Source organism: Macaca mulatta, chromosome 15, assembly GCF_049350105.2.
Source record: "Macaca mulatta isolate MMU2019108-1 chromosome 15, T2T-MMU8v2.0, whole genome shotgun sequence".
NCBI classification, from domain to species: Eukaryota; Metazoa; Chordata; class Mammalia; order Primates; family Cercopithecidae; genus Macaca; species Macaca mulatta.
This window is the reverse complement of record NC_133420.1, coordinates 72,408,535-72,428,791: the sequence shown is the minus strand read 5'-3', so window position 1 is coordinate 72,428,791 and position 20,257 is coordinate 72,408,535. Positions and strand designations below refer to the sequence as shown.

The window sequence follows — 20,257 nt, the reverse complement described above, 5'->3', positions numbered from 1 at the left end:
TAGCAAAGACTTGGAATCAACCCAAATGTCCATCAGTGACAGACTGGATTAAGAAAATGTGTCACATATACACCATGGAATACTATGCAGCCATAAAAAAGGATGAGTTTGTGTTCTTTGTAGGGACATGGATGCAGCTGGAAACCATCATTCTTAGCAAACTATCACAAGAACAGAAAACCAAACACCGCATGTTCTCACTCATAGGTGGGAACTTGGACTCAGGAAGGGGAACATCACACACTGGGGCCTATCATGGGGAGCGAGGAGGGGGGAGGGATTGCACTGGGAGTTATACTTGATGTAAATGACGAGTTGATGGGTGCAGCACACCAATATGGCACAAGTATACATATGTAACAAACTGCACGTTATGCACATTTACCCTAGAAGTTAAAGTATAATAATAATAATAAATAAAATAAAATAAAAAAAAAGAAGGCACTGGTGCAATACTGTAAAATACAGGACAATGATTTCTGGCATGTAAACATTATTATTCACAGAAAGTTTCGATCAAGTATGTAGGCAGAACTGAGCCATGCTGGGTCACACTAATGAATCAGAATAACTTATTGTGCATGCAGTCTTTCACAGGAAGCTGTTGGAAGAGGTATGTCACCAAAAGAGAGAGAATTCAGGAAATGGGGGATCCAACATAACAGAGGTGAAGAGCAACCAATCCAGATTAGAATAGTACAGAGAGCTCCAGAAGGAATATCTTTAAAGAAAAAACTGATGGATTATATGACGTGTTTGAACCTACTGAGAAAAGATTTACATTTCAGGAGGACAGCCTGGGTGTAAATTCACATCATTTCGTTCTGGGAAGTTTTAAAATACTATATACTACTATATAGCAGTCTTCTGCTATATAGACCACTTAGCAAATAAAACAATAAGGCAGTATTATTAATTCCAAAAAACTCAAGCCAAAAATTGGACCAAAAGAGGAAATATAATTACAGATACCACACATTCCAGTTGTGAATAGTATTTAGAGTCAAAATAGTATACATATTGAATGCTAACTTAACCAGAAAGTGTGATGTAACTGCACTCTACTGTGAAAATGAGACAGGAAGATATGTGCTTAGAAGAGAGGCAGAGGAATTACAGCTTAATCTTCAAATCCCAAAATAGGCCAACTGATAAAAAATCTAAAACTGAAATATAAAAAAAGGCATAATAATGTTATTTAAAAATACAGAGATAAATATTACAGGTAACAGCTAAATAGCTACATTTGTGGACCGCAGTGAGTAACTCTACAGAGTATACATTAATACTTATCAAGCAATCTTGACACTTAAGACTGGACAGGTAAAAGAAAAAAAAATACTAGATTGTTCACATCCAGCAACAGTGAGAGATAAGAGAGACTAAACAAATGCCTTCATTTTGAATTAGGTGGGGAAAGGAAGGGAGATGAGAAATACTTGAACTCAAAAGAGTTCTGTAAGTTTGGCAAAGTTGACAGCGTTCTGTATTGGAATCACAGACTATTATAGCTGAAATAAATCTTACATATTGGCTACAATTTATTTCCCTCATTTTACAGTTACTTGCCTAGATTACACAGCTGGTTAGGCAGAATCAGGCCCTTCTGCTCTTAACTCTCACATTCTTTTCATTGTATCACAAAGCATTTAAAAATAATTATTAAATATCAAATATGTCAGTATGTTGACTACGAGTTCCTATTGATATACTTCACTGTTTTATTTGAAGAATATAAAGAAAATATAAACACATCTAAAGATGAAGTTTTAAGTTAAAATATATTGGCCTTTTAAAGAATTAAGCAGATACAATCAAGGAAAAGTATCCATAACTGACCTCTTCCTGTTTTTTATGATGGACTAGAACTGAGAATTTTTAAAGTTTTTAGGCTGCCCAAATATTTGGCCCAAATTACAGGTTCAACTCTGCTTTATCTACCTTGAAAATGGCATTGAAAAATGGTGATTTTATTACAATTTGTATTACTGTCCAAATGGTTCAGAATACCTTTAATCAGGTAACAAATCCTAAGATCTAACATTTTGCTGAAAATAAGTTTTGGCCAAAAGATTTATAAGGAAAGAACATATTGCCTGATTAACTGGAGGAATGAATAGTGTTCAACAAAAAGATGTGTGGATTTTGAGTGATTTTTCATAATTGAAATGTTACTGGTAACCTGTTGATAGACTTTTAGAACATATCTGTGTGGATTAGTAGGAACATCTAAATGTGAACCAAAGCTTAGTTTGAGGTATCTGCTCATTAACACAGAAGACTTATTATCAGTTGCCACCCAGCATTCAAGATTTGAGGGGCCAGGTTCTGTGGTGTGTGCCTGTGGTCCCAGCTACTCAAGAGGCTAACGTGGGAGAGATAGCCTGAGCACGGGAACTTGAGGCCAGCCTGGGCAACACAGCAAAAACCTCGTCTCTAAAAAAATAAAAATAAAAAGGATTTAAGTCAAGTTCTTCATCAAATATCGGGATTGCTTGACAGTGAATACAAATTCAGCTGCCATTTTTTTTGTTTTAATTACTAATTAAATATTGCCTAAAAATGTTCCTCACCTTAACAAAAGGAAGGAATTGGGCATAAAAACAAGCAGCACCCATGTCTTTATTAACCAGTCGACTACATGATAAAAATCTATATTGTAACATCTCTAGGTTTAAGATTTTTTTTTTTTTTTTTTTGAGACAGAGTCTCACTCTGTCTCCCAGGCTGGAGAGCAGTGGCACGATCTCGGCTCACTGCAAGCTCATCTCCCCGGTTCACACCATTCTCCTGCCTCAGCCTCCCGAGTAGCTGGGACTACAGGGGCCTGCCACCACACCTGGCTAATTACTTTTTTGTATTTCTAGTAGAGACGGGGTTTCACCGTGTTAGCCAGGATGGTCTTGATCTCCTGACCTCATGATCCGCCCGCCTTGGCCTCCCAAAGTGCTGGGATTACAGGCATGAGCCACCGCACCTGGCCTCTAGGTTTAAGATTTGAGTAAGACTGAGAACCTTACAGGCTTTCAATAAATACCTCTGAGCTGATTATTTAAATGGCAGCATCAGATAGATACATGGTATTTTCCCATTACTTAGGTATTTCTAAAGCAAACATTCCCATTCTCTAAAGCCATTAGTTTTCAAAAATCTCTCAAGTATTTCAACATTTTAAAAGAAGAAGAAGACAAAAAATTGATTTTCCAAGGTAGGGAATTAAGTAGACTAATTTGTTTTGTTCACTCTACCTCACACATATCCACTCCAGTCAAATGTCCTGTAAATCATTCTGCATAGAGCAGAACAGACACAAAATGCTTCATGAAGATGGAGACTGTAATCATCTACAAAGCCCTCAGACCTTTTTTACTCTTATATGTTTAATCATACAGATGCCATCTACAGTATTTTGCAATTAGTAAGCAGCAATAAAGTTTATTCTGTACTACTTTAGCATATTAACTATTACTTTAAGTTGAAATAGAAAAATTATATCAATGTCTTTTCGTCTTGAAGTAATAGCAATGAAACTCATAACTCAAATCTGTTTACCAGCCTAAGAGAAGTATTTAAAATCATTAGGCTTCTTCTATGCTTTATTAGAAATATTTACGGAGGGGAAAAAATGGTAGAATTATTCCAAGGCATGTTCAGGAACAACAACAACAACAAAAAGAATTTGTAACTGCAATTCCAACGTTTCATAAATGTCCTCTATTTCCATTTAAAAACCCTTTAAAATTAACATAATTAAAGCAGCTAATAAAATACAATCCCTGCAACTTTTATATATAAGGAAAAACCTCATATAGTATCAGTAGACCACGGTTGATAAATAAAATACGCTGTATTCGTTATCAAATATAGAAACAACAGTTCGAGATTTATGTTTTTTGAAAAAATTAATTTATTTTAAGTTAAGGATCTCTATGTAAATTTATTTTGGTATCAAACAACTGCAATTAGTGATGGGGGGATAAAAGCATCCATAATTGTGGAAGGATGGTAATTTATTTACAAAAACTATACAAAATTAGATTAATTATAACTTATCAAAGGTTCCTGAAATCAATTTTGCTTTTGAAAAAGTATCAAAAGTCTTCAGATCCAGAATGACAGCATTTTATTATTTCTGATTCACGAAATTATAGCACATCAGATCTTTAAGCAACTACATCAGATAAAATCCTAGATAATAAAATATTCTCCATTTCCTGACAGCTTGGAATGTAAATGAAAACTTGTTCCATTTTCATTAAAGAAAAAAATCTAGAATAATGCATCCAGTGGTATCGAATACCTGTTAGAATGGCTTGTCTGCTATAATTAAACATGGGCAATTAGTTCCACATTGTTAAACACTGCCTTAAATTAATTCCTTCCTTTAATAAAAAAGTTTTTCTCAGTCATTTCAGATCTCTGTTACTCAGTTTTAACTAGCAAATTTGCATCTACATAAGGAATCTTCAAAATAGTGTATATTTAAAAAGTGCATATAAGCAAAACTAAATTTCTCAAATTGTTAACAAATTTAAAGCAAGAATTTAATATTATATTGTAAAATACAAGTAGACTTAACAGAAACATGCTTGGTCAATCTTTTGCTTTTAGGTTTGGTGCCCAAACATTTAAAAATAAAGAAAAAACTACCATGACTCTTTGCTTTTAAGATTTGCAGACACAGCTAAATACTCATCTAACAAAGTATCCAGGCTATCCAGCTATACTGCCATGAATTCATAAGACACTAACACACATTTATAACATAAAAGTAGTCAAAAAAATAAAAAATAAAAAATAAAAAGAAACAGCCACAGGTATTTTAGGGCTAAAATAAGTTGACCTAATAAGGGTTACATGAGAAATAACATATAAGACCCCAAATAAATTTTAGATACAAAATTAAATGATGTGGCTTTGTTCAAACATACCTAAAATTCAAACTCAAGTTAAATACCTACGCTGGCTTTTTTATATCACCAGCTTTCATTAGGGCCTTAATCGCTCTTGCCCTCATCTCAAGTTCTAGCAGCTCCAGTTGCTGTGCAGAAGGCTGAACATCTTCTGGTGGAGGAACAGCCAGAGTGGCCGCTTTGGGTTCGTTTGGGCTAGACTCTGCCAGTCCTAGAATCTCATTCACACTTTTCTCAATGTCTTTCTCCAGGTCATCTATCTGACCAGCTTCACTTTGGACTGTATTTTCTGGTGCCTCGGGAGCAGCTGCTTCTTCGTTGCATGGGCCTTCTATGTCGCTGTCATAAGCATCTGCATTTATACTGAGTACATCACTATCTTCCCCTTTTCCTGTAACAAAAAAAGCAGAAAGATCCATGTCAACCTAAATACCATGGGTCAAAATTTCCTTACTGTTTATAATTTAAAAACTGCTTTGATCCCACCTCCCACTATGGAGTCCCAAACACATTCCATAATCCCCATGCCACCCTCTTTTCCCCTGACTCCTCAATCTTCAAAGCAGATCTAATGCAATGTGAATTCAAATGTATTTTTCATTCTAATTTAGAACACGGGAACATTAAGAAATGTATTCCATCATATGGAGTGCCCATGATCTATTTTCCTAATTAAAATGTCATAACATTTTATATCACAGTAAAGCTTCTGCACTACAAAATGAAAGCTGACACTGGAAATCCTCTGGATAGAATATGGCTTATTATTCAAGTAGTAAAATTTCATTCTAGAAGGTGTTTAAAATACTTTGCTTTATAAACTACAAAAAAGAAAAAGTATCATCAGCAAGCAGTACAACATATGCATTGCAACTATCCCAATCTTTTCATATACTTTTTCAAACACTGTGTTCCAAATCAATAAATTAAAGAAGAATGCCTAAGGCCATTTTCCAAGGTAAAATGTGTTTTAATGACGACGATTTTAATTAACAAAGTTAGTACACCATAATTTTAAAAAATGTGTTTGTTATAAAACTTCTATAACAGATTATGGCTCTCCACCACCTTGTTCTTGGCATTGAATACTACTCAATTCCAGGCATCAATTGCAACTTTGAGTACTCACTTATATTCCCAATTAATTTATCTTTTAAATATTGAATTTTTTTAAAAAAAGTCATGATCCCCAAAATGTTAGCTGTCCCTACTATAAGAAAGCTTTAATAGTGCTTTCCTTACAGTAGGGAAAGCTTCTTTACAAAACATAGATTGATAGATGGTAAATTCTGGTAACAGACTGTACAGGAAGGACATAAACAATTATACTCCATCGGTTTTATAATAGATGATTTACTGACCTTCAGTAATCCTCCTACATGCTTATAATTCAAAAACCACCCCCATTCCAAAATTAAAGTGGAAAATAAAACAAAAAATCATTTTTGTGTCTATAAATAGAACTTGCAAAAAAAAAAGATTATCATTTTATTTGATGGCAAAGAACATTTTATATATGTCCATAAAGCAACAAATATTTCCAAATAGCAAAAAAAAAAAAAAAAAAAACTACAGAAAATTGAATATAACCTTTTAAGAAGCAATAATTTATACAAGTATTCTAACTTGAGACTAAAACAGATTTAAGAAAATAAGGCCGGTTGCGGTGGCTCATGCTTGTAATCCCAGCACTCTGGGAGGCCGAGGAGGGCAGATTACCTGAGATTGGGAGTTTGAGACCAGCCTGACCAACATGGAGAAACCCCGTCTCTACTAAAAATACAAAATTAGCCAGGTGCAGTGGCGCATGCCTGTAATCCCAGCTACTCGGGAGGTTGAGGCAGGAGAATCACTTGAACCCAGGAGACGGAGGTTGTGGTGAGCCAAGATCGTGCCATTGCACTACAGACCGGGCAACGAGGGTGAAACTTCGTCTCAAAAAAAAAGAAAAGAAGTGCTAAGTTGTTCACAGTCTCAAAAAATTAATTTTAGTGTCCACCAGGCTTTACCTAAAATTTAGAGTGTGTAGTCACTGATTCTGAATAAGAAACTATAGGCTGTATAAAATATTTTAAAAGACAAATTTTTGAAAAATGTGACTTGTTTTTCAGACTAGAGGTTGTTGCGAGATAATGAATGAAGAGCTGAATAATATAATGAGGGGGTGGAGAAGAAGAAAACTGGTAGTTGATTCAGAGGCTTGATCAGACTCAGGTTCAATTTTCTGGTAAGAATATTTAGAAGTGATGTTGTATACTTCCAGTACATAATATATAATTGCTTTGCTTTTTGTGATCATGTCAGTATCCACTGGGATTGGGTATTGTCTATAGCGGCTGATGACAATACTCTTGATTCCCTAAACCTAACCATTGTAATGCTTTTGTTTGTAATCTAGTTTTCTTCCTGTGGAAACTTTCAGGAATTTTTTTTTATCCTTGAATTCTGTTTCACAGGATGTGTCTTAGGTTTGATGTTCTACACTTGGCAAGCCCTTTCAGGGTGAAGGCCTTCTTCACCTTCTATCAGATTTTATCCAGATTATTTCTTTATTTTCCCTTTCCACTGTCTACTTTCTTGCTTTCTGATTTACTCTGACACTTTATCAAGTCCCTGCTCAAATGGTACCTTATCAGATCACGGTGATCACTCTCTGTGAAAGTGTCATCCTACTACTATCTTCTTATCCTGTTTTATTTTTCTTCATTGCACCTGACATTTTTATGTATTTTTACTCTCTCTACTACACCAATGTAGGGCAGAGATTTTTGTTGTTCACTGCTGTTTCCTTGGTGCTTAAAACAGTGTCTTGTACACAGTAGGTGCTCAGTAATATTTGTTGAATTATATTCAGTTCCTGTTGGACTTCATGAGTTGTTCATCTTCATCTCTTAACTTTTATTGCACATTTAAAAATATTTTTTCCTGGATTTTGAGATATTTCCTTAACATTATCTCCCAGCAAATGCTGAATATTTGCTTTTTCGGTCGCTCAGGTTGGAATGCAATGGCGCAATCTCTGCTCACTGCAACCTCCACCACCAGGGTTCAAGCAATTCTCCTGCCTCAGCCTCCTGAGTAGCTGGGATTACAGGTGTGCGCCACCACACTTGGTTACTTTTTGTATTTTTAAAAGAGACAGGATTTCCCCATGTTGGTCAGGCTGGTCTCGAACTCCTGACCTCGTGATCCACCTGCCTTGGCCTCCCAAAGTGCTGGGATTACAGGTGTGAGCCACCACGCCTGGCCGATATCTGTATTTTTAAATTCTAACAATTCTTGGTCTCTGGCTTGTTTTCATTGCACCCTGTTTTATGGCTGCAGTGTCCACATTAGTCTCTCTAATAAGGAAATTAAATGGACTGTCTTCTTCCCCTTTCTTTAAAAGATTATCTTCTGATCCCCGGATTTTATTTCTTTTGTTTATCTTGGTCCTTCATTTGTTTTAGTTATGTTTTTCTGGTAGCTGGTTTTTCAGCAGTTGTTTATTTCTCTAACAGATCTTTTTTTTGATGTAAAGTGGATGTGGGGTAGGCCTCTCAGAGTAGAGTGCTTGGATGTAGGGAAAGGAGGAGGAGTTCAGTTGGCTTAATTATTCAAAATGAATTTAATTTTAATTGCCATGTTGTTTGTTCCACAGCCAATTCTTCCTCGCTTCCAAGACTCTCTAAGAAAGAGTTACACTTATTGGCCAGGCGCGGTGGCTCACGCCTGTAATCCCAGCACTTTGGGAGGCCGAGGCGGGTGGATCACAAGGTCAAGAGTTCAAAACTCGCCTGGCCGAGATCGTGAAACCCCATCTCTACTAAAAATACAAAAATTAGCAGAGCATGCTGGCGGGTGCCTGTAATCCCAGCTACTCGGGAGGCTGAGGCAGAGGACTGCCTGAACCAGGAGGCAGAGACTGCAGTGAGCCAAGATTGTGCCACTGCACTCTAGCCTGGGTGACAAAGCGAGACTCCATCACAAAAATAAAAAAAAAAAAAAAAGAGTTACACTTATCTACGGTGTCTTTGGTTGTGATTTTCCTTTCTTTTGTCAATTTGATCCTGTTTACTTACATTTTGTGAAAACCATCACATTTCTCGTCTTTACATTATATCTTTTTTTGTTATACTATAAATTCATTTTTTCTTTTAATGCTTTTTACAGCTCATTCTTCTAAAAGGTTGAAGAAATACATGTTGGTTGACAGAGCAAAACGGGAAAATTCATTTTTCTTTTTTTTTTTGAGACAGAGTTTTGCTCCTGTTGCCCAGGCTGGAGTGCAATGGCGCAATTTCGGCTCACCACAACCTCCAACTCCCAGGTTCAAGCAATTCTCCTGCCTCAGCCTCCTGAGTAGCTGGGATTACGGGCATGCACCACCACTAAAAATAAAAATTTTCTATTTTTAGTAGAGACGGGGGTTTCTCCATGTTGGTCAGACTGATCTCGAACTCCCGATCTCAGGTGATCTGCCTGCCTCAGACTCCCAAAATGCTGGGATTACAGGAGTGAGCCACTGCGTCTGGCCAATTTTTCTTCTTCTTTTATTCCCCTTCCCAGAAGTAACCACTGTTAATAATTTAGAGTACTTAACAAAAACATAATTATCACTCTTTGGCTTACTTTTTGACTTAACAATATAACTTGGTCATATTTTTTAACCTTAGCAATGTACTAACTTTTTTTATAGACAGATAAAAATCTTCATTTTTACTAGTAAGTAAAAAGTAATATTTTGTTTTAATTTACATTTATCTGATTAGAAATTAGGTTGAGCTTTCTTTGCCACATGTGTACTGCCTTCTGTATTTCCAGTTTTGTGAAATATCTGACTTGTTTCTACCCTTTGCCCATGCTTTTGTTTCTTAACAATACCTCGATTCTATATATTCTTATATTTGCCCTTTTTAAAAACAAATCTGTTATTTTTTTGTAGTTTTCCTGTCTTATAAGTTTATTTGTGGCATTTTTTTCTCAGAAATATTAACATTTAGCTAAATCTGTTGTTTTTTTTTTCCTTTGTTTATTCCCCATTTTGTGGTTTACTTTGGAAGGACTGCTGTTAGTTCTGTCATCAGTTAACTTACAACTTATGTTATTATTTTAAATATCTCTCTTCCGTCACTTCAGTGGGTTCTTGGTAGGGATGGGAAGTAGATACGTATGTTCAATTTGCTGTCTTTAGCAGAAATTCATACCAGTATCTAAATAATCCATGCTCTACAGTTTGTCTTGGCTTAATTTAATAATTCACTGTCAAGAGGTTTCACAAGCATATCACTCAAAACACTAGATATACTTTCACCTTATGCATAAGAACTGTTTCTGATAAGCTAAATTATTATCAACTAGAATATTCGTAAGTCCTATCAAGGTTTAAATACGTTAGCATAATTTAAAAGTTCCCTTTATTTTTATACCTCAAAATGTTTGTGATGTGATTAATAGTTCTTATATGTGGCCAGGCGCAGTGGCTCACGCCTGTAATCCCAGCACTTTGGGAGGCCTAGATGGGCGGGTCAAGAGGTCAGGAGATTGAGACCATTCTGGCTAACACAGTGAAACCCCGTCTCTACTAAAAAATATCAAAAAAATTAGCTGGGAGTGGTGGCGGGCACCTGTAGTACCAGCTACTTGGGAGGCTGAGGCAGGAGAATGGCATGAACCCAGGAGGCGGAGCTTGCAGTGAGCCAAGATTGCGCCACTGCACTCCAGCCTGCGCAACAGAGCGAGACTCTTGTCTCAAAAAAAACAAAAAAACAAAAAAAAAAACCTCTTATATGTTTGTTTACTTTCATTGGATATTCTATTTAAAACTTTTATTTTAACAGAAAGCAAACCTATGCCACACAGTATTTTCTTTTATCTAATTTAGAGAATCCCACAGCTCTCACGCATTGAGGTTTGTTATAGATGATAATAAAAACAGTGGTACTACATTTTAGTTTTTTATATTATGTGGCACACTCCTTTTTATTTACATTAGGAGTCTATTACTTTTAGAGTGATTGGGTCTTACGTTGTTTATGTTTTCTCCTTGCTAATAAAATGTTTACAGAGTGTTGGCTGTTCTGTTTAGCTGCCAAATATTTTGCCTTTATGGTTTTATCCCATATTCACAACTATGCCTCGCTGAATAACATATATTCCTCTGAAAAATTATTCCATTTATTTATGTGTCAGTGATGAATCTGAGGAGTGATTGATTCATTTTGCTGTCTAGACACAAGTTTAAACGGATTAGTTTATTTTAAAAATCTTTAGTACTTGGGTGCAGAGTTTGACTGAGAGATGAATCAAGTTGGTAGGACTGAAGTCAGCAGGAAACAAAAGAGAAACAGTGAAAGTATACAGGCTAGAGGACAGTGTAATACAACAAAGGTACATTGGTGAGTAGCTAGCCAGAGGGTCAACCATAAGGGATTGAATGCATGATAAGGCCCTTTTTTTCCCCTGAGAAATCTTTTACGTCTTTGTCTTCCTGTAACTATTGCCTAGCCAAGCTCTTAAACTACTTTACTCCTTTCCCATAAGCTATTTGCTCCATTTCTTCATTTGTACTGTTTTTCTCTCAAGTGCCCTAAATGGTATGTAGTATTTCAGGGGTTACCCATCTTAGTGAAGGAGCACAGTCAATGTAAGGAATGTATCATATCTTCTTGTTTCTTTGTGTATTGTTTAAAGTTAACTTTAGTTCTTTTGCTGCTCTATAACATCAGTAACTTAGATCTAAGTTTTTACTTGCTCTCTTTCCTGTGCCACTTTATTATGTCTCTAGTTAATAGTATGAATTTTTATTCTTATTATTTTTAATTGCATTTTTTATATTTTACCTCAGACCCAATTGTCTTTTATTTTTCTTGGTGGATTTCAATAATGTTAGTTTAGCATCATGCATACATCAAAACTGTTTTTATTTCCTTTTTTTCCTTTAGGTATTTTTAAAAAAGCTTAAATTAAGTGGGCTTAAAGTACTAGCAGTGCCTTTGTAGAACCCAAACACCTCTTTAGTTCACAAACATATTTTTGACATTTTACCACAAACCATGTTATATGATTACTTCTAATAGTAAAACAATTTTTTGAGATGGAGTCTCACTCTGTCGCCCAGGCTGGAGTGTAGTGGCGTGATCTCGGCTCACCACAAGCTCCGCCTACCAGGTTCACGCCATTCTCCTGTCTCAGCCTCCGGAGTAGCTGGGACTACAGGCGCCCGCCAACACACCCGGCTAATTTTTTGCATTTTTAGTAGCGACAGGGTTTCACCGTGTTAGCCAGGATGGTCTTGATCTCTGACCTCATGATCCGCCCGCCTCGGCCTCCCAAAGTGCTGGGGTTACAGGCGTGAGCCACCACGCCCAGCTAGTAAAACAATTTTTGAACAAAACTTTGTGAAAACTTATGTTAATGCTTTATTGAAATAGGTATCACATTACCTGTTATATTTCTTACTACTGACTATACTTTCTTTGAAGGAGTAGAAATAATTTACCTCACTTCTTCCTGAAAACTCTCTCTTACACACATACACATACGTATGTGGGCAGAGTGGGGATTAGAGAGACAGAACATGACTACTCCCCAAAATTTTGAGATCTCTGAATGAGTTATTTGGGGATGAAGTTAATTCTTTAGAAAGAATGTACAAGTTTTACCTCTTCTATTTGAGGATCATGATTGATAGGGAAAACCCTGTAATTCCCTAATACCAAAAACGAGAGTAAATTATCTTTGGAAATGTATTAATAAGTTTGCAGATGATGCTTTAAAAAATGAGTTACTGACTCTACTGGAATGATGAAAATTAAGAAATACTGAAAAGACTTGAAGTATAAAGCTCTTCCAATAATTTGCCATGTTCTATTATACAAGTCACTTAACATATACTAAATTATTTCAGATGTGTAAAAAGTTTTGGCATCTATGATGCAGTTATAATGGACAGATGAAACCTATGAAGGCATTCAGCAACACTGTTATGGAGAACTTGGCTTTTTTTTTTTTTTTCTGTGTAGTGTATTAAACTACTGATTTAGATTTAAGTGCATTAGGTTGACCATCATTTATAAAATTTAATCGTGGCATAACTGATTTCTAAAGACAAAGAAAAAATGCAAATGATTTAGTAGAGAAAACCTGTCTAGTATTCTGTTGAACCGTCACTGAACTTCCAAATAACATGAATATCCACCAGCCTGTAAACTTGACTTTTAAGACTCACAAATCCATTAACTATCCCCTTCAGAGATTATTCCAAGAATCAAATAAATATTTACTAAGTACCTTTTTTACACATGCCATGATGGTGCTATAAAGGCCTCAGAAGTAGGTCTTGCAAAATGTCAGAGTGACAAAATATTTGTGGCATGATTAAGACACAGGTTTTGCCTTCACATTTTGCTTAATGTATGGCATTGTACTTTAACATACCAAATTATGCAATATAAAATATAACAGAATTTCAGAGTATACAAGGCAACAGGCAAAAATCAGGGAGACATTCATAGATACATGACATGAGACGGGTCTTTAAGAATGGGTAAAATCTACTAGGTGATATTAACAGAAGAGGAAACTCCAAAAATGGGCACAAGTAAAATGCTAGATGCAAGCTCAGTACAGAGGTATGTGAGCCTGACAGAATAAAATGCACAAGTGGGAATATATAAAAAAAAGGCAGTATCCAAAATTATTGTCTGAAGACATCACCATTCTAGGATAAAAAGCACAATACGGACTCCCTGCTTGTCTTTTACAATGGATCAGATAAGTGGATATTTTTGGTCTTGCACTGGGGCACAATAACAGGCTGACATAAGCAAGTCCTGACTATAATCTTTTGTCGAGTAATCTGAAAGTAAATAAAAAATTGTTTAAAATAGCATTTATCATTTTTCCTACCACTAATACAGGGTTCTGAAAGAATAAAAGTTTGATATCAAAAATGAAAATACCTAAAAGGGAAAAATGAAGGCAGAATAGTTGTCTCAATTTCCAAGCACTGGAGTTTGGAAGCAAGCAACTTTTCCCCCTCGAGATTTCTTGGAACTTATACTCATTCAAAAGGGCATCACACTCAAATACTTTGTTAGTAACATCTCAGTGCTCCACAATCTACCCATCCTAGGAAAGTGTGCTCGAACTCACCGTCTACTTCACAAACTACCATGTTTCTTGTGGCACTGCTTTTGCTTGTTTACATATAAGCTCAGAAAGAGACACCAGAGACTTGATTCTTAATTTAGATAATGTAAAATTATTTTTAAATTAAATTTTTTTTGAGACAGGGTCTCACTCTGTCACCCAAACTGCAGTGCAGTGGCGCAATCATGGCTCACTGCAACCTCTGCCTCCTGGGCTGAAGCAATCCTCCCATCTCAGTCTCCCAGGGCTCATGCCCATAATCCAGCACTTTGGGAGGCCAAGAGAGATGGATCACTTGAGGTCAGGAGTTTGAGACCAGCCTAGCCAACATGGTGAAACCCCATCTCTATTAAAAATACAAAAATTAGCTGGGCATGGTGGTGTGCACCTGTAATCCCAACTACTCAGGAGAAGGAGGCAGGAGAATTGCTTGAACCCGGGAGGCAGAGGTTGCAGTGAGCTGAGATCACACCACTGCACTCCAGCGTGGGTGACAGAGGGAGGCTCTGTCTCAAAAACAAACAAACAAAAAGGGTATTGAGAGAAGAGGGGAGGTGAGCAGAAGTAGGTTAGGGAAGGGAAGGCTTCATAGATATGGAAATAATCTTAAAAACAGTAGTTTGACATAAATAAGAGTACACTACTGGTGTAAATAAGTTTAGATCTCAGATTTGATATATTGGAACACAGGTATTAAAATTTGCAGTCACAACTGATAGGCTGTGAACTAGACATGTGTTAGATCAACACAGTCCTGGTTTTCAAAAGGTGACTTCTATAAGACTGTAGTACAGTAAACCTGACATCAATTCCCAATGAATTCTAGGTTTATTAGAAGGTTTATGAGCTCTGGGAAAAAAAAAAATTAGTATCAACTAGTTTAGACAGATCAGGTAACATTTGATCAGGAATCTAAATGATGCATGGAAGACCCATATGGTTATCTGAGGAGGAAGCAGGCAGGCAGAAGGAACAGCAAAAGCAAAGCCCCTGACACAAGAGTGTTTGGAGTGCTAGAAGAAAGCAATGAGGTAGGAGCAGAGACAGCAAGGCAGAGAGTAACAGGTCACATCATGTTAAGGCTGTACTGGCCAAAGGAAAGATGGACTATGGATTTTGTGTAGAGGTGGGAAGCTATTAGAAGGCTTTGATAAGAACATTGACATGACCATTCATACATTACAAAATAATCAGACTGCTGTGTGAAAGAGACTCCCATGAGCACGGATAGAAACAGGGGGATCAGGATGGAGATGAAGGAAAGGACTGAAGAATGATTCCAAGGTTCTTGGCCTGGACACTGAGAAGAATATAACTGCTATTTATTAAGACAGGGATAGATGGTAGAAGCAGCACGGTATTGTAGTTTTTATGTTTCTTGTTTTTTGGGTGGGTAGGGAGTCAGAGAGGGATCTAGAATTTATTCAGGTACACATTAACTTTAAGATGCTTACTGGACATTTAATAAGTAAACTGGATAAGCAAGTGTTAGAAGTCAGAATTGTAGAAATAAATTAGTAGCTGCCAGTCTTGAAACTACATAAGATCATCAGTTAGACAGGGTAGAAAAAAGTCAGTCCTGGGGCACTCATCCTTTAGAAGTCAGAAAAAGCCAGGAAAGCCAGTGTCAAGAAAGAGAAAATAACCAATGCTGTCATATGCCGCTGATGGGTCAAGATGAGAACTGAGCAATGACGAGTGAAATGGCTGCTGGCAGTAATTCACCACAGAGGGGGACATTAATTAGGTAGAGAAATGAAGTATTTGCAGGTACCAAAAGGTAGCAGGATCAGGACTCAAACAGAGGGGCTGGTCTTGGCAGCACAAAGAGTTCATCCGTTTTAACAGGAGATAAGGGGAGTACATAGGTTCAGATACAGGTGGATATGAAAAAAATTTATTTACATATCTGTTTTCCTTTATTAGACAAGTTCTTTCCAGATCAGGACATATTTATCTTTCTATCCTTAGTGCCTAGAACAGAACAGTAAGTTTGTTGGATGAAGGGGTGAACTTCAAAATTTTAAGAGCTATTATTTAGAAGATGTATTAAACTCATTTTCTTCAAACCAAAGGGCACAGAGAAACCAATGAACACAAGTTACATAAAGGCATATTATGATTCAATATATAGAGACCCTTTTACCAATTAGAAACTGCCAGGTTGATACTGAGGTGATGAGACAGAAAACAATAATGACAACAATAACAGAAATTATTACTAGGGCTGATCCTTTTGAGCACTTAATATGTACTAAGCACTGCTCTAAAGCATTTTGTGTGTATTAATTCATTCAATCTTTACACCTACATAATGAAACAGGCACTCATATTTACTATCCTTATTTTATAAATGAGGAAGCTGAGGAACAGAGAGTTTAAGTAACTTGCCCTGGGTTCACATAGCTAAAGTAGCAAAACAAAATCAAACCCAAGTAAGTTTCCAAAACCTATGCACTTAAGACATTCTATACGATTTTCCAGAACTTAACAGATTCAAAATAACCACAGAAGCTTCACAAATTAGGATGCTGGGTTCAGCCGAATGTATCTTCTTCTTGTGCGTCCCTTAAATGATATATTTACAAAGTCTCACCTGAATAAATATAGTATGCACCAAACATACACCTAGAGTCTGTGTATTACATATGAATAACTAGTAAGAGAACAAAAAGACAAGCTACAGATTCAGAGAAAACATTTGTAAAACATATGTGACAAAGCACAGGTATCCAAAATACATAGACAGCTCTTAAAACAACAATACGAAAACAACCCAGTTTTTAAAATGCACAAATGATCTGAAAAGGCAACTCACCAAATATACAAAATGGCAATTAGGTGAATGAAAGATGTTCAACATCATATATCATTAGGGAATTGCAAAAGAAAACAAGAGATTACTTATACGCCTATTAGAATGACCAAAATCCAAAACACTGACACTACCAAATGCTGATGAGAATGTGGAGCAATGGGAACTCTCATTCATCATCAGTGGGAATACAAAATGGTACACTTTGGAATACAGTTAAGCAATTTCTTACAAAACTAAACTTGGTATTTATCCAAATGGGTTGCAAAGTTATGTCCACGCAAAAACCTGCACACTATTTTATTCATAATTGCCAAAACTTGGAAGCAACCAAGATGTCATGGGTGAATGGATAAACTGCTGTACATCATGCAATGGAAATTCAGCAATAAAACAAAATGTGCTATCAAGCCACACAAAGACATGGAGAAACTTCAAATACTCAGTGACAGAAACCAACCTGAAAAGGCTACACACTGTATGATTCAAAACTACAGAGATTCCAGGAAAAGCAAAACTATAGGGATTGTAAAACGATCAGTGGCTGTCAGGGGTTGGGGGAGAGAGAGGGCAGGATAAACAGGTAGAACACAGAAGATTTTTAAGGCAGTGAAAATATTCTGTACATTGTAATAGTGGATTGATGTCATTATAAAATTATCAAAACCCACAGAATGTACAACACAAAGGGTAAGTCCTAATCATAAATTATGGACTTGGTTAATAATAATGTACAAATTGGTTCACTTGGGGAAGAGTTGGTAAGCAGGTATATGGGAACTCCGTGTACTTCCTGCTCACTTTTTCTGTAAACCTAAAGCTGCTACCAAAAAAAAGCCTTTTAATAAAAAATAAAGTGTAAGTTCATTATGTATCAACTATATGATGTGGCAGCCAAAACCACAAATTAAATCATAGACTATGATGTGCTGTGTGTAAAGAGTTCTGAAACTGGTAACCAAATCTGGATTCAAGCCTAGTATTTACTGTCTTTCCTTTGGTAGGAGCACTTTGGTAAAGAGGTGCTTTCCCTAATGAACTGAGTAAGAGTGTAATGACTAAAAAGAACCCAGTGTCCCAATAATGATTGAAGGTTTACACTATGTGACCTCCAAAGTAGATGCCTTAGGAGTATGTCTAAGATCCTATGATACACATCACAGGACAGAATGTGTAAAATGAGTACTTAAAACATTTCTCTCAAAATACTGAAATCTTTGTGGTGCAATCATGGCTCACTGCAGCTTCAACCTTCTTCCTGGGTTGAAGTGATTCTCCCTCCGCGGCCTCCTAAAACGCTGGGATTGTAGGTATGAGCCTGGCTAATAATTTTTTTAAAAGGGAGAAGGGTTTGAACCTATTTAAAGCAAAACTCTGTGTGCATATTTTGTGCTTGCATGTCTTTAAGGAAAAGATTCTCACATGAGACAGTTAATGTACAAATATTCAAAATAAGATGTAGTAAATATCTTCATTGACTTTGATCATTTTATACACCATTTAATTATATTATTTATTTTAATGACTGTATTCAAATGAATATATTTTAAGGAACCATTAAACAAATCAAAGACTAAATCAAACACATTTTCTTTTCTTCCGATAGAATAAAAAATGTAGAGATAACAAAAAAAAAGGGGATATTTCACATTGCTTCCATTAAACAATTTAGGAAAACAGTTATTAACCATTCTTCCTAAGCACAAACAATGCACGAGGCACTGGTCTTAACCAAACCTGACAGCTAGAAAGGAACTTGAAGACCAAGGCCAAACAGCCAACCATTGCTTGAATCCTCTACAACAGCACCACCACATGGCTATATATGTGGCCTGTGTCTAAAACGTTCAGCATCAGAAACATCTTAGAAGGCAGTCCACTGCGTTAGACCAAAAAATTTTGTCTAATGATAATGCTATTTATTGGTTCTATTTTTTTTCTTCTCCAAGGCCATATAGAAAAAATCGAATCACGCTTCCATTTAATAGTACTTCAAATATTTAACAGCAACAACTATAAACCTCAACTCTTCAATCTAACTTAACAAAGCTATTTCTCATGTATAGTTTTAAAATTTTTCTCATGAAAACTTCCAAGAAAAAATACAAACCATAAGAACTGAATTTTTGAATTTACAAAGTAAAACAGTTCACAAAACGACATACTTCTCCAATTGTAAACTTTAAAGCAACAATTTAAATACAGACCAATATTTTACCATTGCTGAATGTCTGCAGTAAACTTAACATTAGCAGATAGTTGATATTTTTAAAGTATTTTCTACAAATGAAATACCTTCAACAAAGTTTTTAACTATAGCACAACTGACCAATTCAGAAAATTTATATAAGCCACCATTATTTGAAAAGCAGCAATCTCTGAAATCCTCCAGGAAATTAACATAAGATCTCAAACTTGCACATGTGAGCTTGCACAGGTACATGTGCATGCACATGTGTACCTACAAACGTGCTATAGCTGTGCTAATGAGTAAAAACTATAACTGATGTTTCTTATACAACTGCATTCTGACTGAAATTATTTAAGCAATAATTTCTGGCCGGGTACAGTGGCTCACGCCTGTAATCCCAGCACATTGGAAGGCCACGGTGGGTGGATCACCTGAGGTAGGGAGTTCGGGACCAGCCTGGCCAACATGGTGAAACCCCATCTCTACTAAAAATACAAAAATTAGCCAGGCATGGTAGTGGGCACCCGTATTCCCACTACTTGGGAGGCTGAGGCAAGAAAATTGCTTGAACCCAGGAGGTGGAGGTTACAGCGAACTGAAATCACACCACTGCACTCCAGCCTAGGCGACAGGGCAAAAAAATAAAAAGAAAGAGAGAAAGAAAGAATTTCTAACAGAAGAGTTTCTGTTTTACTACAGTTCCAATCATTGAACCAACAGATTATATTTACATTTAAATAACATTTTCATTGTAAAGGTAGTTCCTTTTATTAGTCCATTATTAAAGTGCAGTGGAAGTTAGTGTACAATCTGATACTCATCTTCAGCACTGCCGGTTTCAAAAATATTTTCTAGCAACAAAGACAAATGAAACCAGCACTAGACAAGAAAATGCCAATTTCAACTTAATGTATAATTAATACTTGTGTATTATTCAAGTAATACTTCGGTATTTTAAATGCTCTACTGATAATGTAATTTAAATAACTCATATACCATTAATAGGTCACGATATGATTTATTTTATTCTGAAAGAGCAAAAAGAAAATTCAATGCTGCTTTATATTTTGGTCTACTGAACAAAAGGTTACTTTTGTACTAAATAAGCTTCAGTGAATTTTCTCAACTGGTCAAGCCATTAAAATGACAGTGCATTCACAAGGAGCTTATATTCTGCTTTTATTGAGCTCACTGTGAACAAAAATA

The 20,257-nt window shown here is 36.1% G+C and overlaps 1 protein-coding gene across 2 annotated transcripts in view; it reads right to left on the bottom strand.

Moving 5' to 3' along the window:
- Positions 1 to 3,728: 3,728 nt before the first annotated feature.
- Positions 3,729 to 20,257, bottom strand: part of CAAP1 (caspase activity and apoptosis inhibitor 1) — a 52,692-nt gene continuing 36,163 nt past the window's right edge. Inside the window, 1 exon segment of one of the 2 annotated variants that reach the window (NM_001194328.1) lies at positions 3,729 to 5,304. In NM_001194328.1, the coding sequence (NP_001181257.1) occupies positions 4,958 to 5,304 (347 nt within the window). In that variant the 3' untranslated portion in view covers positions 3,729 to 4,957. 2 annotated transcript variants of the gene reach the window in all.